Below are 27492 nucleotides of genomic sequence, written 5' to 3' on the forward strand. Positions count from 1 at the left end.
TAGCTAATTTTGGACAAATTCTGCAGCCCTTACAAAGCAAGCACAGAAAACCTGGAGCAAAAAAAAAAAATAGCAATCAAATTTTTTTCCAATGTGATTGCAATCACACAAAAAATGTGATCCAATCACAAAAGATCATGCAGCCTGGCCCTTAAAAAATAATAATTAAATAAAATACTATATATATATATATATATATATATATATATATATATATATATATATATATATATATATATATAATTTATTTTTTTAATTGAACTAATTGAAAAAATGTAATTGTGCAGCCCTAGTGGAAAACCACTGAGACATTATGTGGACCTCCATCCAGTAAACCCACCAAGTGGTGCTGTTGCTCTTATTTCAGGGTGGATTAATGCATTCAGTTCGAAACTGAGGAAGATAAAGAGGAATGCTGTGAGATATATTATTGGAATCGACGGATGTGGAATCTTTGCTTTCCAGAAGAGGCCTGGCATCTACCCTCACAACTATTTCATTCTTTTCCTGTTCACCCTGTGTTTCCTTGATCTCCTCTTCATCTTCATCTTCCTCTTCGTTCACCTCAAGGTAGTAGAGGTCTTTGGCTACACCCGTATTTTCTGATGCTTCATAATCTTGATCTGATGTATCCGAGAACTCTTCCACAGAGTTGTAGGAGCTGGAATGACGGGGATTGGCGCTGTCAGAGCACACGTGGTTCTCCAAGTCCCAGAGTCCCCCAGGGAAAGAGCCAGAGATGTCAGAGTTGTTGGCAGAGAAGTTGCCTTCATCACTGGAGCTGCTCAGACTCTCCTGTTGCTTTCGAAGGAGACTGGGCTGATCGGAGAGGAGAATGGTGGAGTACGTCACTGAGGACTGGCCCGATGTTTCTGGGGTAGGAGCAGCAGTGGAAGCCTCCAGAGACAGAGGTTCAGATGAGTCTGCTAGAAGGGCAGAACTGGTAGTTGTTTTGTCTCCAGAGTTATAAGTAAGTACTACATTGTCTTTTTCATGTTCAAGCGTGACAGGATGTGGTTTCTCAATGATTTCCACCTCACAGATGCTCTCAGAGACCAGCAGCAGTGGACAGGCAGTGAGACCCTCTGAGTGAGGGAACAGGTTCTCCATGGTGTCAATCTGCAAGCAGAAAGAAACAGAACATATATATATATATATATATATATATATATATATATATATATATATATATATATATATATATATAAACACGCAACACACAAATAAAACAAGCAGTGCATTATTTTCAGGTACAATAGGTGTATTTAGCAGGAGCAATCAAGAAACTGAATGAACAAATATAAAAATAAAATACTATGTAAACTGATTCCTAAAGCAACTGTATTAAATTTCTTCAGTCAAGAGCAGTGAGTGATTTTTCTCTTTGTGTTTTGTTGTTTTATTAATATTATTAAATAGTTCACCCAAAAATACAAATTCTGTCAGCTGTCTGTCAATTCTGTCACAGTGTTTTTTTTATTTTATACCACCATTTACTCACTCAAACGTGGAACATAAATGCTAGTTTGAGGAACGTGGAAAACCAAACAGTTCAATGTGGACCAGCAACTGTTTGGTTACCCACATTCTTCAAAATATCTTCTTTTGTGTTCAGCACATGTGGTTTTATTAACAAAGTTCGGGAGAAGCACGATCAGATAATCATCCAATTTGGCACAGGTGCATCTCGTTTAGCTAATCATCTTAAATAGCACGCAAGCGTATATATATCCAGTCTTCCTACCTACTGTCCCACGACAGTTTTTCGGCAGGACAGTTTTTCGGCATAGACCGTTTGTCAGCATTCGTTTCGCTCTGTCCGTCATCTTATCACAGGCCCAATCTTCCTTCCGACGAAGATATCTATCCGCCGAACACCAACAAGCGTCATCGCGTCAGCTGCTCTTCTCGCCAAGCCACACGTTGTGGCCAAAAGCTCGTGCAAATCCTTGAGCTCGCCTCACTCGACAACACGATTTTCTCACCAGGACCGGGCTCTCTTATAATGCTGGATCGCAGCCGTGCTCCAGTTCTCAGCGCAGTAAACCGCTCTCGCTTTTTCAGCCGTGGCGCAGTTCGATGCTGCCTCCACTAGCGGCGAAGACCGTGCGTTGTTGTAGTGGCATGTCGTTCGTGAAAGAATCGTTTTTTTTAATGAATCTTCTAGGCGAATGAATCATTCTCAGTTTACACTCATTCATGAAGAATTTTTCAGAGTTGTCATCCACAATGAGCGAGTTTCATATGAGTCTCAGAGATCGAGAGCTCTCATTCGTGAACGAAAGGACTAAACCGGTATACATGTCGAGTTGATTAAACGGATACATGTCGTTCGTAAACGCAATGAACTGGTACATATCTTATCTTAACAAAATTGATGAGAGTAAACCGGGTCAGTTAGCCATTTAGCATGTCAATCTTGCAAAATGTAAAGCGCAGTTATAGGTACTGTGCACATATTGTTTACATATTTAGCATACAAAAGATAAATTCCACGTTTAATCCCCGATTTATGAACGTGAATATATAGATCAATATATGAACCGTCTGACCAAACAATTAAAATGCTAATCATGCAAGAAAACCTCGTGATTTGCTCATCTGAACTTAAATAGATGTTATATATAGAATGCGCTTATGAAGACGCCAAAATTTGTTAAACGGCGTTATGACTTAACTCTGTCCGATGACGATGCCACTTTTTAACCACGAAGCAAAGGCTTTTTGCAGAGTTGTCATCCACACCGAAATGTCTAAAGACATTACATTTGCTTTACTGCGCATGTTTAAACCTCACTGAGATGATACAGACATAAGTTTCATGCAATTATTCCGGCAGGATCAATTATTTAGGGACATATTTCACCATTTACTGGCATGATTATTCAGAATTTTTCACGCTACTGCCTCGTGTTTGGCTGCAGAACAACAAGTGTGAGTAAATTTTCTATCGTCTTTTTAGGACTGTTATATGAAAAGCATGCAAAGTAAATGTCTTTAGAAACGGCTTGAATTTGAATTACTGCAATTAACGTTACTGCTATAGACATGTCTATTGGTACAATGGTTTATAAAACTAAACATGCTACATCGTTTCAAAGCCTCTATTTTCACAGTCCATACTACAACAGGAAAACAGCATCCCAAATTTATCTGCTCCGGAGGCTGTTTAAAAGGGCCCGAAGGCCAAAACAAGAGGAAAAGATGCTTTTCCAACAGGACTGTATTAATTCAGACAAGGTTTGAGCAATTGTCAAATCAGCCAACAACTACAGCAGCCAAAGCAAGCATGAAGCTACTTTTACTTGCAACACGGGCCTGCACATTTCAGTATTTCCATCCTGTTACTTCTGCTAGCAGTGCAGGCTACACAGGTTCTTCAAGACATCACACACCCCAGCCCCTTCCCACGACCCACAGCTACAGCAGCTGAAGCAAACGTGAGGCCGCCTCCATTCGTAAACGCGCCCTCAACTCTTCCGCTCCCTCATGCTACTAACCATTTTTCTGTTCAGTGGCCTCCAGCTCCAGATTTGCCAGAAGGCAGAGGGTACCAGACCTATTATTGGTCAGGCCGATTATTTTATTTATTTATATATCTATCTCGAACCCTCTTCAGCCAACCCCTCTAACGCCAGCTCATCCCCTTTCACTAAAACTCCTAATCTACCATAGCTAACTCTCCTAACATGCCCTATCTATCTGTAATGGTCAATCCTCACTTCAGCCATCCTTCCGCAGGAGCTTTCTCTGTATCTCCCCACCGCCGCAGCATTGTCCGCTCCCGCAGGAGCCTTCTCTATATCTCCCCACCGCCGCAGTATTGTCCGCTCCTGCAGGAGCCTTTTCTGTTTTTTCCTCACTGCCGCAGCAGTCTCCGCTTCCGCAGGAGCCTCTACCTATATTTCACCACTGCCGCAGCAGTGTCTGCTCCCGCAGGAGCCTCTACCTATATTTCACCACTGCCGCAGCAGTGTCTTCTCCCGCAGGAGCCTCTACCTATATTTCACCACTGCCGCAGCAGTGTCTGCTCCCGCAGGAGCCTCTACCTATATTTCACCACTGCCGCAGCAGTGTCTGCTCCCGCAGGAGCCTCTACCTATATTTCACCACTGCCATAGCAGTGTCTGCTCCCGCAGGAGCCCTTTCCATCCTTCCCTACTGCCGCAATTCTCGCTGCCGCAAGAGCCTCAAAAAAAATAAAAATAAATAAATAAATAAATAAATAAAAATATATATTTTATGTCCATTCTCCAATTCAACCTCATCAGGCTCACTTTTGTCTAACTCCGGAACGCCCAATCTAAATTCACGATGGACCCTCCTTTCATCAACGACTCTGGTTTAAAAATATTAGTAATCAAGTATTCTTAAAAAAATCGAGTAATAAAATAAAATGTGTTTTTGCTTAATTATACTGATGTGCACATGCACAGTAAATCTGATGGGTAGGATAAAATGTCAGGACCCCGGACTTTTATTTAGTCGGGTTGACGTACCTTTTCAGTTCTGTGTATGTGATGTGATGCTAGTTTTACTTAAATCAAATGGTCAAATGCTCATGAACTGACTGTCAGAGCAGTTCTGGAGATGTTGTTCAAGTCCTTATTTAGTGAGACCGCAGACGCAGAAATTACCGTGAGCGTAACGCGCGCTTCAGTGTGTGTGTGATAAAGGAAGTCGCGCTCCTGCTCCATTCATTAACAGAGACACACAGAACATGCAGGATTTACATTTAAATACTGTTCCGGCTTAATATTTAGAGATATTAATTCGTGAATTGGATGTAAGTGCAATTACCTATTTTGATTCATTCATTAAAAAAAAAAAAAAAAAAAAAAAAAAAAATTAATAATAAAATAAATAATAATAATAATAATAATTGGCAAGTTCTTTGCCATTCCGCGTTCAACTGTAAATTCCGTTTTTGTGACTGGATTCCGCGATCCCCTCCACGTTTTCTGCATCGCGGAAATTGTAGGGCCCTAGTTGTGGTATGCTAGCTCTATCTTGCAATGGACACATGCCACAACGTTCTCTTTACGTCCTCAAATCAAAACACTGCTGACTCCTTGCAGTACGTGATTTTCGGACGCAGCGCTTGTCTCCTTCCGCCAACAACAACAAAAAAAAAAAGCGTTGTCACATTTTAAAAAATACAATAAATCATTGCGAAAGAACCTGACGTGAGATTTAGAATAAATTAAAAGAGGCTTCGAAGCAGAGGAATTTGCCTACATAATTTTTTGTAATCGCGTTACTCGAGGAATCGTTTCAGCCCTAAACTTAAGCAGCTCAAAAGGGGCCTCTCACATAATCCGATAGATGCCCTCGGTTGTTGCTCATCAGACATTTAAAAAAAAAAAAAAAAAAAAAAAAAAAAAAAATATTCCTCCTTAAATCATGTTGTGTACTTGAATAATAGAAGCCTCTCAGTTATCGTTTCTTCGGCCAAAGTAAGGGCCCTCCAGCCATCGTTACAATCTCCTTGCCTATTTCAGCATCGGACAGGGCTCTCCCTTCCGGTGCAGCTGGGCAGTGGCTCCCTTCGGTCGCAGTGTGAGCCTTTCATCTGTCATTGAGTTGCGCTGCGCGCTCAGCGGCAGACGGGGTTATCCCTCCCGGTGCAGCAGAGCCACAGGCCCCCTTCGGTCGTTGTGACAGCCCTCCATCCGATGCATCAAATTAAGCCTCGTATACAGTCGCAAGGGGGACTCTCCCTTCCGCTGCAGCAGAGCCGCAGCTCCCTTCGGACGCAGCGAGAGTCCCTCCATCAGTCGCGTTTTCTTGCCTACTCCGTATCGGACGGGGCTCCCCTACCGGTGCAGCAGACCCACGGCTCCCTTCGGTCGCAGGGTGAACCCCCCCGTCTGAGTTATGTTGCATGCTCAATGGCGGACCGGGATCTCCCTCCCGGGGGAACACAGCCGCTGGCTCCCTTCGGTCGCAGCAGGAGCCCTCCATCCGATGCATCAAACCGTGCCTCGAATCTTCTTGCCTATTCTGCATCTGATGGGGCTCTCCCTTCCGGTGCAGCAGACCCACGGCTCCCTTCGGTCGCAGGTTGAACCCCCCATCTGAGTTATGTTGCATGCTCAAGGGCGGACAGCGTTCTCCCTCCCGGGGGAAAAGAGCTGCTGGCTCCCTTCGGTCGCAGTGAGAGCCCTCCATCAGACGCATCAAGCCATGCCTCGCATCGCAAGGGGGACTCGCCTTTCCGGTGCAGCAGAGCAGCAGCTCCCTTCGGACGCAGCAAAAGTCCCTCCAACAGTCGTATTCCAGTTAGCGTCAATCAGGGCTCTCCCCTCCGGGGCAGCACTCCTGCTGCAGAGTTGCGAACCCCCTACGGAGGCTGGGAGAACCCTCAGAGGCAAAAAAAAACGTGCCTCCATAAACCCGCAATGGGGGACTCCCCCTTCCGGTGCAGCAGAGCCGCAGCTCCCTTCGGATGCAGCGAGAGTCCCTCCAACAGTCGCGTCTCTTTGCCTTCTCAGCATCGGACTAGGGCTCCTCTTCCGGTGCAGCAGACCCACAGCTCCCTTCGGTCGCAGTGTGAACCCCCCATCTGAGTTATGTTGCATGCTCAACGATGGCTAGGGATCTCCCTCCCGATGGGGTACAGCCGCTGGCTCCCTTCGGTCGCATTAGGAGCCCTTCATCCGACGCGCCAAACCGCGGCTCGAATCTCATTGCCTATTCAGCATCTGACGGGGCTCTCCCTTCTGGTGCAGCAGACCCACGGATCCCTTCGGTCGCAGTGTGAACCCCCCGTCCGAGTTATGTTGCATACTCTATGGCGGCCAGGGATCTCCCTCCCGATGGGATACAGTCGCTGGCTCCCTTCAGTCGCAGTGAGAGCCCTCCATCAGATGCAACAAACCGCGCCTCGTACTCAGCCGCAAGAGGGACTCTCCCTTCCGGTGCAGCAGAGCCGCAGCTCCCTTCGGAGGCAGCAAGAGTCCCTCATTTCTTGATATCCGGCATCGTGCTCCTCCCATAAGCGGGACGGAGGGCTCGCTGGTAAGACGTTGCGAGCCGCAGCTCTCGTCGAACACTGGGCGGGCTCTCCCGGTCGCTCTGCATTTTCTTCCCAACACGCATATTTTGGGGGGCAACTAAATTTTATCTCTCTGGCTGCTGTCCTATGGCTTTAAGCTTCTTTTGGGGAGTTATTTAGGTTCGGGCTATGCTCCGGGCCCGGACCCCTCCCCCAGGACAGCACGCCAAAATATGCCTACTATTTGCCTTCAGATTAGATGTAAGGGTGAACTCGTGAAATGTGGTTTTATTAACAAAGTTCGGGAGAAGCACGATCAGATAATCATCCAATTTGGCACAGGTGCATCTCGTTTAGCTAATCATCTTAAATAGCACGCAAGCGTATATATATCCAGTCTTCCTACCTACTGTCCCACGAAAGTTTTTCGGCAACCCTCCTCCACCCCAACTCCTCACTTCTAATCTATTTATCCCAAATTAGGGATAGGGGGAGTTATTTAGGTTCGGGCTATGCTCCGGGCCCGGACCCCTCCCCCAGGACAGCACGCCAAAATATGCCTACTATTTGCCTTCAGATTAGATATAAGGGTGAACTCGTGAAAAGAAAGAAATTAATACAGGTTTGGGACAACATGACAGTGAGTAAATAATGACAGAAATTCAATTTTAGGGTGACCTATCCCTTGACAGTAATGACAGTGGGCTGCATGTTTAATAGGCCTACCGTCCTTTTAAGACCTGCACACATCTGATATACAGGCATGTATACTGTTTACTTTCATTTTAGACATAAACAACTGAGTCTACATGTAAACCTTGTGTGTTTTGACAGTATACGCGCAAAAGATAAAACTTAGTTCAATAATCAGGCACTGTTTGACAAGTTTTAGCTTGCGCTTTCGGTGTATGCGGTGCTCAGAAAAAGCACAGGTCAGACCAGTGCGCGAATGGAACATTTAAAAGCACATGAAGATAATGAGAGAGTAATTCTACTGCTGAGTTAACACTGCTGTGAATGCATGTGTGGTTGTACAGTATATGACGGAGGAACCAGAACTGCAGCTGATAGAATGTGCGCTGTAGGTCGATACTACGATATTTCTTCAAAAGATCATGGAGACATTTTTATCGTCCACGATCAAAGACGGTCATATCGTACACCCCTAATAAATATGTTTTCATTAATAATTTAAACAACGGTCCTCTGTTTAAATCTGGATCTACTCCATTTTAAGGTAGAACAAATAGCTAAAAAAGCTTGAGTGCTCTGCTCCTGCTAACAAATATAATAATATCTTGAGAGAAACACCTTCATAAAAATGGTCTAATCTTCTGTCACTGAACGCTAATATGTTTAAGTGACAGTTGCTTTTAATGGTTGGTCACACTGACCTGCCTGAAGTCCATTCCTTTGGCCCAGGAGCAGTTGTTGGGATTTGGAACATCTTTCCACATGAGCTTTCTCATCCTGTAAGAAATATGCACAGGTCAAGCCCTGTTTGCAAGCCAAAACAGTTTTAAACAAATGTGCTGGTGCTGGAGGACAACATGGAATTAACTTTTTTTAACTGGAAAAAGTACTATTGTGGATTATGTTTCTTACAAACTTAGCATGATTTTTTTTATTATCAGTTGTTTGGACTCTCATTCTGACGGCACCCATTTACTGCAGAGGATCCATTTGCTAAGAAAGTGGTGTAATGCTAAATTTCTCCAAATCTGTTGTAATGAAGAAACTTGTTGGATGGCCTGAGTAAATTAAGCAAATATTTATTTTGTTGTGAACTATTCCTTTATCATAATCTAGAGTCGATCCATATTTTATCGCCTACATTGTAAAATCCAAACTTCCCAAAAATCTATTTGCACTTTTGCCACTTCTTTCAAAGACCTGTGATTTTGTAATATGATTTGACAGTATTCCAAGGATTTTTCCTTCAGGGCACTTTTGAGCTTTGGTTTTACTCTCTAGATTAATCCATCATCGATTGGTAAATTAGGCATGTCACATCAGAACATTCTCTTGCCATTTAAGGTTTCTATCAGGAACTTTTTTTAGCGGAAGAACAGCATTTAACGAATTTACTTCAAAAAAGTAACATATCAATACATACATTTTTGGTTTTAATATTTTTCATTGTGTGATAACCGTTTTATAAAAGCACTAAGCTACTCGAGGCACGCTGTCTTGTGAAGAAGTCACGGCTCAAGGGGTTGCAGGAACAACAACCTTCAGCCGCGACTTATTCACAATGCACCACAGCCTCTCGTACCTTATTGCAAACTTATTTTGACTGTAAGAAGATAGTTGCAGGACTTACTGGTTTTGTGAAATCAGAAGAGTGACAAACAGCACCATCGACAAGAACGCAATGATCAGTAGGAGTATGTACGCTGCTGGGCTGCCCCTAGTAGCTGGATGACAAAAGAAAATAGAAACACTTTTTCTATCAAATCGACATCATTGTCATACATTTTTTTTAAATTAACCCATCTAAAAAACCTTAGAGAGCTATTTATATAATGTTTGTAGTTGTCAAAAAAACCGTTTCTAGATAATACTGCAATGTTTGTAAACCAGAGTCAACTCGCCAAGCACCAAATGCACATAAAAATGTCTTCAGGGGTTTAGCTGATCACATGACGTCAATGCATTAGTTGATGTCACTGCTGTAAAACCCACCAGTGTATCGCACCGGCTCCCCTTCACCATCCACAAACACTGGATACAAGGTGAACTCCTCTGAGCCATAAAAACGGCCTGTACAAAAACAAATTACACTGTCATTGATACTGCTAAGGATAAACTTTCTTTTGTTTTATTACACGCATATATGCAAATATAAGGAATATGTAAAGAATAGCAAGCAAAATAACATACGGCAAAGGGAGAGATCTCTCGCTGTGGACTGAACTCTGACCCACTGCAGCCTCTCAATGAGAGACATGTCCTGTTCAGGGTCTTTGTTCAGGTCTAACCATTCGATGACAAATGACTGAGGCACTGGGTGATCAGGTAACAGGCTCCAGGAAAGATGCACACAGCTAGCATTTGCAACTACACTGAATGAACGTACGACACGTCCTAGAAAAGGAAAGAAGGACATTAATTCATGTAAAAAAGGGAATATACATAATTTATATGTGAAAAACACTTACGATGCAAAGTAGATAATAGCAAAAATGAGCAAAATATCAGATTACCTTATTGTTATTTTTATATTTCATTGTATATTTTTAATAACCAAATCAAATCTCCTTCCCCAACAATCTTTTTACCAAACAAACAACACTGAGCTAAAATCAAAACAATTACCCCAAAAAATTAGGACAGAATGAAATAAAACACCAGCAATAAGCACATAAATAAATAGACACATATTTAATTTGAAGGCAAACAAAAACAACTGAAACAATCAAAGAATTCCTCATGATTTTACAGGAAGGGTATGAAGCAAGCCAGCTCACGTTTGGGTTGATGAAATAAGGTGATGTTTCTATTCCGAGTAGAGATGCCTAAAGCGTTGCGTGACATTACAGTGACTGTGTGCGCTTCCTTCCTCCACTGGAATGAGTGAAACTGAACCAAGGTTGTTTCATTTGACCACACGGCTCTGCCTGAGGCCTGGTGTTCAAACACCAGACCCTCCACGCAGCTATATGGATCTCCTGCCAAGATGGGCTGCTAAAAGTGACAAAAAAAAACATTCGAGCTCAAACTTTTTATATCACATTCATTTTTTTTGCTAGAGTTTAATCAATCAAGTCAATCTTCACCAACCTTAATAATAAGTGTGACGTTAGTGTTAGTCACATTCCTAAGAGGATCCTCTTGTATGATGCGCCAGAAGTCTGGTCCCATCTCTGGTGCTGAAATGACACACCATACAGTCATGATTTTTTTTTTTGGGCCTTTATTCAGATAGGATGGATGTAGAAAGACAGGGAACAATCCGACTGGAGAGAGGGAAATGAGATCTGGGAAAGTTGGGACTTGAACTTAAATCAGACAAATCTTTGTTGCACAGTATGATGGATCACCTCCCTTATTTGTTATATGCAACTTCTGACTACAAACATCTAGTCAAGTCTTCTCTAAGCTAAGAAAAGCAAATGCCTACAACTCTGTACTTACTGTAACAGACAAGAAAGACTCTGATTATACAGTGGGGAAAATATTAATTTGATCACCTGCTTATTTTGTAAGTTTGCCCACTTACAAAGAAATGAAGGGTCTGTAATTTTTATGGTACGTTTATATTAACGGATAGAGACCGAATATCAACCAAAAAAACATTATATAAAGATTAAAAATGTATTTCAGTGAGTGAAATAAGTATTTGATCCCCTACCAACCAGCAAGAGTTCTGGCTCCCACAGACTGGTTTTGTCTCCATGTGGAACACATTAGTTCTGTCACTTTAAGAAGTTACTCCTAATGTCAGCTCATTAGGTGTATAAGACACCTGTCCACACAATATGTATCTTTATCTTCCATTCTAACTTCTCCCACCACCAGAGGCAAGAACAAAGAGCTGTCAAAGGATGTCAGAGCTTGTTAATGATCTTAAGGCAGTTATGACCACAGTCACCAAGCAAACCATTGGTAACACACTACGCCACAATGGACTTAAATCCTGCAGCTCCCACAAGGTCCCCCTACTCAAGAAGGCACATGTACAGGCCCATTTAAAGTTTGCCAAAGAACATCAAAAATTATTCAGGGAAAACTTGGGTTTTGTTGTCAGATGAGACCAAAATTGAGCTCTTTGGCATTGACTCGACTCGCCACGTTTGGAGGGAAAGAATCACCGCACTCAGGGGCAAATCGACAGGGTCATGAACTATAAAATCTTGGACAAGAACCTCCTTCCCTCATCCAGAACACTGAAGGTGGCTCATGGATGGGTCTTCCAGCATGACAATGACCTGGAACACAACGCAAGGAAACAAAGGATTGGCTCAAGACAAGCACATTAAGATCATGGAGGGTCCTAGCCAGTCTGAAGACCTCAATCCAGTAGAAAATCTGTGGAGGGAGCTGAAACTTTGAGTTGCCAAATGCAAACCTTGGAGATTTGGTGAGGATCTGTAAAGTGGAGTGGATCATGAGATGTGTGCAAACCTAGTGACCAACTACAAAAAACTTATTACCTCTGTACTTGCCAACAAGGGTTTCTGCACTAAGTTGAAGTACCAAGTCATGTTTTGCTTGGGGATTTAATACTAATTTCACTCACTTAAATGCATATCAATTTCTAGCCTTTACATAATGCTATTATATATATATATATATATATATATATATATATATATATATATATGTATATATTCCCTGTCCTCTATCCGTTAAAATAAAATTGTATAATTATTATTATTTAAAAAATGTTATCAGCCCTCTGAATACATCCTTGTAAAAATGACTTTGTCTACTTTATTCCTTACTCATCATGACTCACAGACACAGATGGATATTACAAAACAGGTGTGTGTTCAGAATAAATATGAAAAATCAACTGGGCTTTCAAGGCCAAGACTAAAGTTTTTTCATTTTCTTTTTCTTTTTAAATCAGCTGCCAAGGTTTTTTTTTCACCTGCATATTCCTGTCACCAGTTCCAGTTTGGTCTGTCTTCACTGAGTTTGATTTTGTTTTATGCTGTCAAAGTACTGTGGGTTTAATCACAAACACTGCTTGGGAATATCTAAGTAATAGTGTTTGTAGAGTTTATAGTTGGCAATTAAATGGTTTGCAATTGTACAGCAAGTGAACACAACTTGATATGCTGAGATCAGCATACCTCTTCGGGCTTCTGTATTATATAGGCTAAGTAACAGTAGCACAACTATACTGATGAAGTTACCTTTCCTGTTGTAAACAACTGAAGTGTAACTCATGCTCCAGTCACTCCAGTATCCAGACCCATTCAGTCTTCTACAGCGAACTTCTACATTAAACTGAACACAGGACTCTTCAAGCAGAATCTCTGCGTTTGGTTCCAAAAGAGGACCCATGACCTGTAAGGGACATAACACTCATCCGTAAATGCCACAGAAAATTGCAGACCTTATACCTTAGTGCAGAGTGCAACCATCTTCATTCTGAAATTTAAAAAGGGTTAAATTGAAAATGACATGCTATGAAGTTTAGTGGGCACTGTAAGAGGAACATTTACCATTTTAATTTAGGATTAATTTAGCTTGTCATTTCAATTCCAACCATCTCAATTATACAGATAAACAGATCAGAGCCCAGTAATTCATTGCCTGCCCTCCGTGATAAACACTATGCCTGAAGCATTCACTCAGATATATTTTATTCAGCTTTCTGGTTTCATTGTCCACCTGAGACCCCAGCTTTCAGAAACTTCTTCCTACCTTCCATTGTGTATTTGCCATCCCACGCAAAGCCACAAAGCGCAGCTCGTATTGCATGTCATACACAGGTAAATTTGGGCGTTTCCAGCTCACACTCAGGGTTTTATTCGGCAAAGTGGTTGCTTCAAGGTCTGTGGGAGAAGATGGTTTCACTGAGGGCAAAAAAAAAAAAAAACAGCGAAAACTCTTATTAGCAAGGGGCAAATAGGAATGGGGGAAAAAAATTAACCAGAAATAACAAGTATTTTATATATATATATATATATATATATATATATATATATATATATATATATATATATATATATATATATTAGGGGTGTAACGGTTCACAAAATTCACGGTTCGGTTCGATACGATACACTGATGTCACGGTTCGGTTCGGTTCGGTTCGATACGTTTTAGATACAGCAAAATGTAAAAACATCTTAACTTTTCAGAATGCCGCAAGCGCACCGCGGGTCATGTGACAAGAACCAACCAATCAGCTTCATCCTTTCCCGTAACAACGTTGAGAGCTCAGCCAAGATGAAGGAACAGCTGATCATAGTTGTATATGGATTGCAATTTTGAAATAAATTCAGTAGCAGAGCTACTGCAAGCGATTTTTAGAGCTGCAAATCCATTTATCCTTCGCTGAAATTTCCGCGTCTCATGGAGAGAGCACGTCATTGTTGCTTAGCAAAGACAGACGCCTCATGAGCGCTTCTGCCCGAGCGCTTTGGAAAGGAGGAGAAAGACGCGCTTAGCGTTTTCCATGCGTTTTTAGGCACGATATGTGAACGGCCCCTAAGGCGCTCGCTCACTCAGCACGCGCTGAAGGCTCGTTGCAAAATGTCTAATGCATTTAACAGACCAGAAATATAAGATCCTAAAATAACCAACAGGTCTGGTGTTTGGGTTGGATTCCCTGTAAGCTATAGTGTCTAAATGCTGCAGGGATAGTTTGCTGCGTGCATGTTTCTCCTTTTTTTCGTCTTTTCCCAGATAGTACTGACGCATATATCCCAGATATTCCCGCTGTTTTTTTTTTTTGTTTTTTTTTGTAATCCCGCTGGTGTACCCTGTCATGTTGCAGATGCGACATACCGTTGTTTTTTTATCCACCACTCTCTTGCCATCACCATTATAGCTTAAAGGGAATCCAAAGTGCACCCAAACACCAGACCTGTTGGTTATTGGGGGATCTTCTCATTTCTAGTCTGTTAAACGCATTGGCTATTTTGCAACGAGCCTTCAGCGTGTACTGAGTGAGCGAGCGCCTGCTGAGTAGCCTAACATAAACATATAAGATGGTGTTTTTTTCTTCTTCGGGAGTGTCAGGGGCGTTGCCTGTTACGTTGTTTGGGTTATTGGGCTACCTTGTTGAACGCATATCATTATATTTCTTTCTCTCTCTTTTTTTTTTTTTTTCAAATATAATTAATTACTCCAACGAACCGTTCGGTATACGTAATGCGTACCGCGTACCGAACCGAAAGCGTCGTACCGAACGGTTCAATACGAATACGCGTATCGTTACACCCCTAATATATATATATATATATATATATATATATATAAAAATAAAGATTATTTTAAACTACAACAATATTTCACAATATTACAGTTTTACTATTTATTTAATTAAATAAATGCAGTCTGGATAAGCATAGGAGACGCCATTCAAAAACATTAAAACAAAATCTTAAAAATGCAAAAATTTTGAAAAGAAGTGTATGTTTAAAGATAGATTTAATTAATTATATATATATATATATATATATATATATATATATATATATATATATATATATATATATATTTTTTTTTTTTTTTTTTTTTATATATATATATATACATGGCAAAAGTTTTTGAAAATAATTCCCTTCTGCTCATTTGATACAAAATACAGCAAAAGCTTTCTTTTTGAATATATTTTTAAATGTATTGTATTTCTGTGAATCCTGTGAAGTAGATTTTTTTTTTTTGCAAGACTCAAGTCTTCAGTGTCACATGATCCTTCAGACACATTTTAGTATTCTAATCTGCTGCTCAAAAAAAAACATTTGTTATTATTATTATTATTTTTAATAATAATATTTAAAACAGTGGAGTCCATTTTTTTCAGGATTCTTTGATGAATAGAAAGATCAGCATTTATCAGCCAGTATAATTTTTATTTCATTTATTTATTGATAAATAGATGTTAAAGACATTTATACTGTTACAAAGATTTCAATTTCGAATAAATGTTGCTCTTCTGAACTTTTTATTCATCAAAGAAACCTGAAAAAATTCCACTCAGCTATTTTCAACATAACAATATTAAATGTTTTTGAGCAGCAACTCAATAATAGAATGATTTCTGAAGGATCATGTGACACTTAAAGACTGCAGTAATGAAGCTAAAAAAATCTGGTTTGAAATTGATGCTGACCCTCAGAGGACCCCAGATGATGCTACCTTGAATCAACAAACAGAACTAACAATTATTGCTAAATGTGTGACTGAATCATATAATAACTTAATTAATAATATTGATAGTTCATCGTCTAGCTGACTACGTCTTGTATTATTATTATTATTTTTATTTTTTCTAAAATCCTGTCAAATGTGCACAAACTACTAGCTACTACTAAATTTGTAGAAACATAATTTTCTGTAAAGTTGCTTTGTAACGATTTATTTTGTAAAAAGCGCTATACAAATAAACTTGAATTGAATTGAATTGAATTGAAAATTACAGTAATAAATTACATTTTAAAATAGATTCAAATAGAAAGCAGTTATTTTAAATAGTAAACATATTTCACAATATAACTGCTTTCACTATTGCTTTTCACTATGCTTTCAGAAATTCAGTCTATAATTAAAAGTTAACAGAATACCAGCAGTTTGGATTTCATTGGAATGCTGCTGGAAAACTTTGGGACTCACCAACGTCAATGGGTGCAACATAGACAGGAAATGATCTCACTTTCCCACGCCCTCCTTCCACTTCCAGCCAGATTTTGTAGCAGGAGAACATGCTAAGGTTTCTTAAAGTGCACTCTCTGTGGTCCCCTGGTCCAGATGGACACTCCTTTACCAAAGACATGCTTTCTTCAGCTTCTTCGCTGCCCTCCATCTCTGATATGGTCTCACACATTGTATATCGTCTAGAACTAAAAGTAAAATCTTTGTAATAAACAACCTGGCTGGAATAGAAATGCATGAACTCTAATTGTGTTCATACCTGTAAAGGAGTCTAACTTGTGCCCAAGTGCTCTTATTCCACTCACACCTCATGGTGTCTTCCTCTGAATTCTTGCTCTGGCAGGTAATATCTGCATTAAACATCCCTGAAAAAAAGAGCATTTTCTTGTTTTAAAAAAACAACAACATTTTACTAAACATCTGGTTAGAGATCCTCCATAATTCATACCTTGGGTGTATATTTTGGCGTAGGCGATGAAGCACTTGAACCTTTCTCCCCACTGGTGGCAGCACATCAGAGTATCAAACCCTGGTTCATCTACCGTCACAGTGACTGCGCTAACCTGCTCGTTGATCACTCTGTAATGGCTTTCTGGAATCTTCACCTGCCCGTTAAGCATCCACACAGCTTTACTTGCGCTCCAGCTTCGGTTGTGGAAGACAGCCGAAACCGTTACCTCTGACCCTGGCGCCGTGAAGACTTCAGCAGGGATGTAACTGACTTTGAGGAGCAGAGAAAGATTTGTTTGTCTTGGGCTACGGCAAATAGTCATCTTTGGTTTTGTGAACGTACAATAAGAAACGAAAGCATTTTCAAAGACCGTTCAAATCCACTGGAAGTGCTTTCTGAAAAGGAATTGTTGGAGAACTTTAGATTTCCAAGACATGCGATTCGACAATTAGCAATAGACTTGGAGGAGCAGATGAGGCCCGAAACTTCAAGAAATTGCAGCATCCCTTTCCTGCTACAATTATGTCTAGCACTATGCTTCTTTGCCACAGGATGTTTTATTAATGCAGCTGCAGATGTCATTGGGGTACGCAAGTCTACAGCATCAAGAATAGAGCCTACTATTCTTCTACATACTCAAAAGTATTTACGTTTTCTTTGCAAAAAGAATACATACTTTCAGGGCATAGTATAAGTAGGCGAATTGGGATGCAAGAATGGACTTATTTTATGCAACAGTCTTTCCCTACTGACTGAGTTGGTCAGGCTAATTCTTAGATGTAGTCTTGAGACAATGGCTATTTTTATGCAACCAGCCCCTGAAGCTTAGTTGCTATGGTGACTTGCGCAGCATGGATTCGGAAAATATACAACCCAACTGACATACAAAAAAATATATATATGATCTGTGTACAAGCACATACAAAAATGGCAGGTGTATGCATCGAGTAATGCATCAAAGTATGAAAACAGAAACAGAATCAAATCTCTTGTGATGTTAAATCAAGCCATAACTGTTGAAACATTAACTAAAGTGCAGCATTAGTTGGCAGCAGTATTTCAGACTGACTACTGAACTCAACTGATTATTTTTTATTTTTTTATTTCATGGGCACTGTTGTGGTGTGGGCATTTAAAAGCAAGAAAAGATGGAACAACAACAAAAACACCCACTTGATTAATGTCAGTATTCAGCGAAGATAACAAAATGAAGCTCTATTCTACCAAGAAACAGTTTTACGTAACAGTAAGTTAAGTAAGAATTTTCTTAGAAAAGGTTGCTTTATTCATGTTACCAAATCTATTTATTTCATAATACTGAGCCATCTGACAAACTTACAAAAACCCACAGCAGTTCACGTGAATCTAGAGTAAAATTTTGGTCTGAATCAGTATGAATCACCTAGCTATTTCAAACCTATTTAACTGCTATAGGTGCAGTGCTCACATTCAACTTCAGTGAATTCAAAGATCTTTTATTGGCCTGAGACTGAACATGATGTCAAGCAAAAGACTTTTATAATATGCAAACTGGGGTTCCGTTTGAATTATGAAGGCTTTTAACAAAAACATTTACAAGGAGGAATCTAAACCTTACTAATTAACCTAACAATGCCAAGTTAAAAGAACTCAAGCACAGTACGTATACTGTACTGTGGCCTTGTAAACATTTACAATACATTACCCTATTGTCTTCTAAGAATTACTCTAAATATTCTATTGTATTTTTTAATTGGTTATTATGGACATGAACAATTATTATATGCATAATAACGCATATTAAATGTGTGTGCAAACTCTATTCTACACTGTAAATCTGGTTTAAGAGTATTAAGTATGCAAATACAATATGCGTTGCAAATGCAATGTCTAACCTCAGCTTGCAAGCAAATGGCATATTAATGCTTTCGCAAAACATTAGAAAACGGACTGTTTGGCATTGTAATTAATTCTGAAAATGAACAGTGAATTGGATTCACCTTTTAGAGGACAAATCAAAGTGATATTGTGAATGCATAGCAACAAGTCAAAGCACTATACACATGCAGAGCAGCAGAGAGTATATATATGAATGTAATTATCAAACGTCAAAGTCTTAAAGTGGAGGCTTAGGGAAGACAACGGAACTCTCTGAAAGATAAATATAACAGGAACAGCAAAAGCACTCATTTGCATGAAGTTTGATGTACACTGAAAGCCGCTTTTATACTGAATGGTGTTAGGTTAAATGTGTTGACCTGTGCACTCTATTGTTGAGAACAGAAGGCTGTAAGTCATGGGAACATGAGCATATCAGACAGCAACAATTTGAGTACCCTTTCAAGAATGTCAGTATTTGCATATATTTACTTATTCACTATACCTGATGAGCCATTAAATGAAAGGAGGTCTTTAATTCATTCATTACCTAAATGTACACATGTGCAGCATGAGCAGAGTCAGATCATACAATACATTTACAAATCTTTACCATCCAGCGTGAAATAGAAGGGTTGGCTCCATTCACTCCAGTAGCTGAAGTGGCTTTGGCAGCGCACTTGGACCGTGTATCTGATCGCAGAACTGAGATCATTCAGAGGCACCCAGGAACGACCTTTGACCTTCACCATCTAAAAGAGCCATAGTTCAAGCAATTCATTCACACTGTGTAGGTTAAATTCCTTTGACATATTAAATTAAATACAAATTCTAGCAAAAAATAAATAAATAAATAAATAAAAATAACTAACAGAAGACCTGAGTAATAGTCTAAATATTTTATTAAGGTCAATTATAAAATGCTTTTATCACATAATTTCTTTAACAATTATGTGGGAAAATCTGTAGAAGCTTGCTAAATTAAATGTTAGATTAATTTAATTGAAATATAACTGTTATTGAAACAGTATTCATTCACAGTTGATATTTTTGTACTTTAGGATATATCATGAAACGCATAATATCAACACACCGACTGTATGATGAAATTATACTTTTCTGTAATCCCCTTTTAGTTTGAGATGTATAAATCAATAAAAATGCACTGGAGACTGGTTGGAACTAAAAAAAAAAGTGTTCATATGCATAAGGGTTTAGATTTTAGATGTTGTCAATACGTTGAAATTGTATATTTCATAGTCTATCTGAATAAACCAAAAAGTATGTGGAGCTAAAATCACACTTTAGATCCAAATATGTACAAACTGCAATGAGATCTTTGGATAAAGGTAGCTCTTTTCGGTAGGTGAAAGGTACATTTAAATCCCTTTAATTTTGATTCTGTGGAAATCCTTTGGGTTCTGTAACAGTTCTCACAAACATCACTTTGTAATGCTATTACAACACATTCATCACACCAACAAATGAACGCAATTACCTCCCACTGCTGAAGCGAAGAATTGGATGAGTATCGGATCTCATAGTTTACAGCATAACTGTCAGGTTGTGTGTCACTCCACCTGAATATTACTTCTCCTTCAGTCGTCACATTGTAATGCAGATTGACAGGTGCGTCTGGTCTTCCTGTGAAGAGAGGATATTCACAAAATATTAAATTGTATTTGTATTAGTGGTGGGCCGTTATCAGCGTTAACGTGCTGCGTTAACAGGAGACTCTTATCGGGCGATAAAAAAAATATATATATATCGCCGTTAATCTATTATCAAAGTTGGGTTGGGAGCTGGGTCTATACTATGCGAGCTATGATGACTTTCACCTTGATATTTTAGCGCGGATGTATACCTAGCCGAATCTGTAGGGGGCGAGAACGAGTCTTCAAACCTGTGTGTATGCCTACTGTGAAATTATCACATCAAACGTGACTTGCTAACATGGATGCAGCTAAAATGCCGCAGGGTTTGCTTTAGGGATTTTTTTTTTTTTAAAGAACCTCGACAAGACGCACGGCTGTTTCACACATACTCCATCTGCAGTGCGTATGCAGTCCGTGTGCGTTACGTATGTGGGGCAGAAGCAGCACGGACTCATTGTGTTTTCACACATGACGCGTTTGCAGTCCGCTACTCGGTACGTAAAGATCGCTGCACTGCTGCAGATGCAACGCTCCTGGAACGCACTGATGTAACGCTGGAATTCGTTAACATGGTTGCGTAAAAAAAATACTAAACGCATACACACTGCAGACGGAGTATGTGTGAAACAGGCGTAAGGTTGTTTGCACCTTGTGCAATGTGGAATTCGTTTACAGCTTTCTCAAGCAGTTTGTGATGCATTTTGGAAACAGGAGTTGAGCACCTGGTCTAATGCACCATCTGTCTTGAGAAACCTGTTCTCAAAGACTTAACGTTACTTTCAGTCATTATTTTATTTGGGTAGCACACATATTCTGAATGCCTTCGTCAGAATTCAAATGAGCCATTTTAATCTAGGTTAATTCTAAGATTACAGTGTGATTAATCTAGATTGAAAGAATTAATCTATGCCCACCATTAATTTGTGTGTGTGTGTGTGTGTGTGTGTATATATATATATATATATATATATATATATATATATATATATATATATATATATATATATATATATATATATATATATATATATATATATATATTTACAATACGATAGTTGTTAAGAGTAATTGTGATTAACCATAATGACCATCAGATATCATGAATACCGATAAATATATTACTTGATGTATTTGCGGATCCCAAAGAAGCTCTTGAATCTCAAAAATCTAGCAAAGCTTCTAAGTCCAATAACAGCTCTACGTCTAGACTTCCCAAAGATAGGACGCAGTTTCATAATGATAAGTCTATTATATATATATATATATATATATATATATATATATATATATATATATATATATATATATATATATATATATATATATATGTATATGTTTTTATTATCTTCATGAGATGTTGTTTTTGACATTTCACTATTCATGAGAGTGTCTTCAATGGCAGTTATCAGAGGGAGGGGAATCCACACACTGCATTATGTGAAAAAGTGGTGGAGGGTGTGAATGAGGCAAATATCAAAAGTTAAACATATTCACACCACATAGTTCAAAGGGGAATACCCGTTTATGAAGACTAGCAAAACACCTTTAGCTAATGGAAAACCAAGCCAGATGTGAGCAAACTGAGAACTGGTGCCTTTTTTAATGTTATTTTGAAGTATATAATATATATATAGAATACATAAGTATATGTCTGTTGTTCACATTCAAGTATTATTTTGTATCAAGTATAAAAAGTATTTATGTGTGTCTAGATAACGATGGCCTCAGCAGCTGCTGAAAAAAAAAAAGGCACAGCAATTTTCTTTATTTCAATAATAGGAATACCATTAATACTAATCAGCTGAGGCTTTATTAACAGACTAACATTTTCTTTTAAAAACGCTACCTCGATGACATTAAAACATAATAAAGTAAATGGCTCCTGCTGTTGCAATTAATACAAAGAGGCTTACGCTGATTGGATTTTTATTAATTTACTGTAGTTATTGACTCATTTTCTTCTTTTCCAACAAGCGTTCAATGTACTTCAAAGAAAAGAAGGACGTGAAAAGGTCAGAACAATTTGTTCCCTTAAAATTAAACAAAAGGAACTATTTAGCTACAAAAATATAAATCTGATATTATTTACTCATCTTTATGTCATTCCAAACCCTGACTTTCTTTGCTCCATGGAACAAAAAGGGGGTTACACAATGTTGCTTTATTAAAAAAAAAAGTGTACAATGACAATAAAGAGCTTGACTTAAGGTTTGGACCTTCATTTAACCATGCTATTGTGAAATTCCATTTCAATCCACTGACTGGAAAAACACTTGAGAGACAGATGTGTATTCTTCAGCGTCCAATCCCAAAGAACAAACACAACCTAATAAAACACCTGTTGCCCTGGCATCAGTCTCCATGAACTCAACACTTTTACGGGTTTCATAGGAACAATTTGGCTAAAATCATGTATTTATAGTTGACTGTGAAGATGAATTTTAGTTTGCAAAATATTTTCACTACAAAAACTAAACTAAAATAAAATGATCAGTCATTTGGTCACTTACGCAAATGTATTACTCTAACATTTTATGTTGAATAGTTAATGAAGGAAACTTGAAGGACAATTATTATAAACAATACATACAATGTATGGCCATTTCTACTTTAGTTATCAAATAACTATATGACAGTTTAATCAATCATGTACAAAAATGTAGCAGGTTTCCCTAAGACAGGTGTGTGTTGTGAGACCATGTTTAAGATACATAAAAAACAGGAAATAACTAAATCTGCAGTACATTTTACCAAAAGGAAACACAGCACTTCTAGGAACTTTAAGCCCTCAATTGTGACATAGCTGGTATTACTCTGACAACATAAGATCAAAATCAGCATTATTCGCAGAACTGTTCAGGAACTCGCTTACTGTCAAACAGCCAAAGGAGCTAAGATCGACAGAATGATAACACGGACGGATGGGTGGACTGACAGACAGATACAGTAGATAGATAAAAAAAAAAAAACTGTCAATAAAATTGTACATCATAATGCAGTTCTTACGCAGATGATGTGTGCTGACTTGCATCTTGGGTGACAGTGCAGTAGTCTCGTTCAAAGTAATGCTGATGGTCAATAAGACAGTTGCATCATTGCCATGAAGAGAAACAGAGCACATGACAGTTTCTTCCCCGGCACACTGAGCAGCATGAGACCCAGTACTCATGATTTCATCTGAACGGACATTCATCTGTACACTAAAAAGAAAAAAATAAATAAAAACAATTTATACTTAAAAACATTAATACAACTGAAAATCCATTACATTAGATTAAGCCTCTAAGGAAATCATGCAAACAAAAATATTTATAATATGGTGCCTTAAGTTTGGGATCAATACAGGCTAATCTTTATCACGGGGGAAATATTCACAAAGTTATCAGATCATTTAAAAGTTGACCATTAAAAATATAGTATAGCGTCTAGATGTATTACATTTTCTGCATAACCCCCCACATACACCCTTAATTTGTCCTGAATCCAGTTTAAGCATGAATGGGAGCAGCAGCCAATCAGCAGTCTATGGAGAGCAGAATAAAAAGCGAGGACTCACACTAACTGAGGTCTAATGGTGAGCAGGCTTGCAGCCGTTCCTGCTCTGTGGCTCTTTGCATAACAAATCAAATTTGTCCGTTCACCTTCAAGCCAGCACAGGATGTCCAAACAGTTTCCTGAAAAGAGATTGCATTCCTATGTTAGCTTCTTTCATCACAGCCTATCGCAGTTAGAAGCCTCTAGAAATAACATGCCATTTTTTTCCTGTCAGGACACAGCCTCATTGTATAGTGTGCAAATAACATGAAAGATAAAAACCTGATGCTTTGAATCAACATAAAACATAAATTATTCACTGTCTAGTTGAAATTCTGTCAGGATAGTTTTTAAGTTTTAAACCTGCACTATCGCAGGAGTCCATTAAATGTAGATGGGGAAATTATTATAATAATTTTTTTCATGTATAAAGGGGTCATATGATGCCTTTTTTAAAGATCATTATTTTGTGTATTTGGTGTAACAGAATATGTTTACGTGTTAATGTTCAAAAAATCCAAATACTGTACATTATTGTAGGTCCTCATTTAAACATTCAATAGCAAATAATTAAACTTATATCAAGCATACTTCCAGTAGCTGATTCAGAAGCACTAGATTGTCGTAGCAAAGTCAGAATTACCTCCTCATCTACGTAGGTTCACAAAACGATTGTCCATAAAATGCAGTGCTGTTCTGTTGTTAGTAATCTTTAAGGGTTAGTTCACCCAAATATTAAAATCTCTGTTTATCTTCTGAACACAGTTTAAGATATTTTAGATTTACTCCGAGAGCTCTCAGTCCCTCCATTGAAACTGTGTGTACGGTCTACCGTCCATGTCCAGAAAGGTAAGAAAAACATCATCAAAGTAGTCCATGTGACATCAGAGGGTCAGTTAGAATTTGTTGAAGCATCGAAAATACATTTTGGTCCAAAAATAGCAAAAACTACAACTTTATTCAGCATTGTCTTCTCTTCCGGGTCTGTTGTGAGCGCGTTTTCTAACTGACCCTCTGATGTCACATGGACTACTTTGATGATGTTTTTGTCATGTCTCACGGGTTTGGAACGACATGAGGGTGAGTTATTAATGACATAATTTTAATATTTGGGTGAACTAGCCCTTTAAAGCTTCCTAAATGCATCTACTTTCGGAAGGCCAAATAAAGTGCTTTTGCCTAGATACACACAGCGTCTCCCTGACATAGCTGCTTCAACACTGCAGTTACTGAAACCATGCCTTCTTTCTTTCTGTGAACATTTGGGCGGCATTACGCAAATATTTACACATCGTGACGTACACGTGTGTGGGGGTGTAGCAGTCTTATTTTTGATAAAGAATAACTCTTTGGATTTGACACTTTAGTCTTTGCAACTTTACAGATCTTCTTCATGCACCAAGAGCTTGTAACACTCCAAAGAGAAAGGTACATTTTTAAATCGCATCATATGACCTCTTTAATGGATGCTTTATAATGTTAGGGAAAAATAAACATCTATCTCTGAGTATTTGTATTGATTCCTTTTCTGTTTTCGCAGAGCCACTTCACACTTTAATAGAATTGCAAACCTTAACATATTTTCCACTTAAATGCTATAAATGTATTTATAGACTTTAATTATTGGCCTACCGCAGAGAAGAGAAAGTAATGAGAATTGATTAGCAAGTGTAATGGCACCCATCTACTTGTCTGGAGAGGTCAATCCTCTCAGTCTCTCTGGTTTACAGTTGTAGCTAAGACCTCTGACGCAAATATAAACAAAGCTGCTTTTTTTGAGACCTTAAAATGACAAGGAGATCGCATAAATTGCCTTTTATTTATTTTGGACACTACCGTTTACTAGTCACTTAATGCTCACCGAGGGTTAATTTATTTGATCATTAATACAGTAAAAACAGCAGTATTGTGAAATATCATTACCATTTTAAATATATATATTTTTATATACTTTAAAATGTAATTTATCCCCGTGATCCTTCAGAAATCATTCTAATAAGCTGATTTAGAGCTCAAAAAAATATTTCTAATTTTTATCAATATTTAATAGTTTTGTGCTGATCCCCATTTTTGGGAAAACTTAAATACTTTTTTTTTTTAACTACTTTTACTTTTTAAATGTCATTCAATGTATTGATCATTTCTCTGGTCTAAAAGTCATAATGTAAACAAACATATCGCATTAGCTGTCAAAATGCAGATGAAATGCAGACATTTACATGTGAAGAAAATCAATTCCATTTTATAGCCTTTCGCTGATTTTTAAACAGTATTAGCTTAATTATGAAAATCAACAATAATGTGTCTAGCAACAATGGTTTTAACAAATATGACATTAATATAACATTTTATTTAAAAAAAAGATTTTTAATAATGTTTCTTCATTCCAAAAGAAGATTGATTTTACCAAAAAGGGTGGGTGATGTATTTGAGAATTCTGGTTTTGTAGCATTTAGTAGCTGACACTGTCCTACAGGTGGGGGTTCTGAAAGACCACCGTCAAGTGTCTGAGCAAAGGGCAGCTCACAACATAGCAGAGCCTTCCACTTCAGGTCTTCATAAACTCCTCCCTGGCCATCAGAAGGACTCAAAGCAGAAAGACCTGGAACACGAGGATCTCAATGTGAGTGACACTCATTTGCCATACTATTCAAATTGAACAAACAGTGGGAAAAAAAAAAATCTCTGATAATACAGAGACCTTACAGTATGTATGAAAGAAAAATCTATTGACAGAATCAGTTCTCAGAAGTGCTCAGAACTGACCATTCATCTGAAAGCTACTCAAGGGCGACACAACTGTGTAGGACTGCAACATAAGCAAGCACTCGTACATTTCGAAACAAAGATTTAATACTTTTTTTTTTTAGTTAAAAAGTGTGATCTGACTCAAGAAAATATTTTTAAATAATGTGCACACTTTATTAAATGTAGTGTGTTACACGTTCTGCACCACTAGTGTTATCACATGGAATTGCAAAAAGAATGACTATTTTCAAACAAGTTTCCCAAATATCCATCTTTCATCGGTTGGTAAGACAGATGACCCTGGCCCCAAAAAAAGGGCAATGGTTGCATTACTGTTTTATGTGTTAGGCTGTAATCGCAGCAATAGTGACACAGTATTTACATTTTATGTCAAATGGCATAAAAACAGCTGTCCCTGCACATCTCTGGCTAACTCTGATAAGACAATATTTTTTTAGGCTTATATTACGATTTCCCAAAATGAGCTAAACATAAAAAAATTTAATAAATGAATCATTTCAAATGCTCAAAGTGAATTTAGGCATCACAACAGAATAACTTATGGTTTAATGTGGAAAAATGGATATTAATTTGGAGATTTTCTAAAGATTATTAGCAATGTTAAATTATTGTGTTAAAGCATTAGATAATGGAAAAGTAATTAAAATTTTAATAGGTGAAATACATATTCACAGTTAATTATGTTATATAAACACTGATCAGTACTGACAATAATGATTTTTTTTTTTTTTTTTACCGGTAATCAGTATGGCGCTGATATATTGTGCATCCCTATCCTTTTAAATAATTACAATAATATCCATTTTAAATTAAAATCATCCAAAGTGACAACAAATATCACCTTCAGTTACCAACTGCACTACTGTCACCCTGAAGGCCTATGGCGCTTTCTA

General features: G+C 38.4%; 1 protein-coding gene across 1 annotated transcript in view; it reads right to left on the reverse strand.

Moving 5' to 3' along the window:
* Positions 1 to 234: 234 nt before the first annotated feature.
* Positions 235 to 27492, reverse strand: part of LOC128015616 (leptin receptor) — a 33344-nt gene continuing 6086 nt past the window's right edge. Inside the window, exons 4-20 of the mRNA XM_052599618.1 lie at positions 26238 to 26432; positions 23853 to 23970; positions 23303 to 23496; positions 20140 to 20285; positions 19255 to 19393; positions 16782 to 17054; positions 16593 to 16698; positions 16295 to 16521; positions 13376 to 13527; positions 12862 to 13015; positions 10781 to 10869; positions 10468 to 10684; positions 9881 to 10084; positions 9683 to 9760; positions 9321 to 9414; positions 8392 to 8467; positions 235 to 1119 (exon numbers count right to left, since the gene is read on the reverse strand). Of these exons, the coding sequence (XP_052455578.1) occupies positions 364 to 1119; positions 8392 to 8467; positions 9321 to 9414; positions 9683 to 9760; positions 9881 to 10084; positions 10468 to 10684; positions 10781 to 10869; positions 12862 to 13015; positions 13376 to 13527; positions 16295 to 16521; positions 16593 to 16698; positions 16782 to 17054; positions 19255 to 19393; positions 20140 to 20285; positions 23303 to 23496; positions 23853 to 23970; positions 26238 to 26432 (3218 nt within the window). The 3' untranslated portion in view covers positions 235 to 363. The remainder of the gene's footprint in view (positions 1120 to 8391; positions 8468 to 9320; positions 9415 to 9682; positions 9761 to 9880; positions 10085 to 10467; positions 10685 to 10780; positions 10870 to 12861; positions 13016 to 13375; positions 13528 to 16294; positions 16522 to 16592; positions 16699 to 16781; positions 17055 to 19254; positions 19394 to 20139; positions 20286 to 23302; positions 23497 to 23852; positions 23971 to 26237; positions 26433 to 27492) is intronic.

The sequence above is a fragment of the Carassius gibelio genome, chromosome A6 (genome assembly GCF_023724105.1).
Source record: "Carassius gibelio isolate Cgi1373 ecotype wild population from Czech Republic chromosome A6, carGib1.2-hapl.c, whole genome shotgun sequence".
NCBI classification, from domain to species: domain Eukaryota; kingdom Metazoa; phylum Chordata; class Actinopteri; order Cypriniformes; family Cyprinidae; genus Carassius; species Carassius gibelio.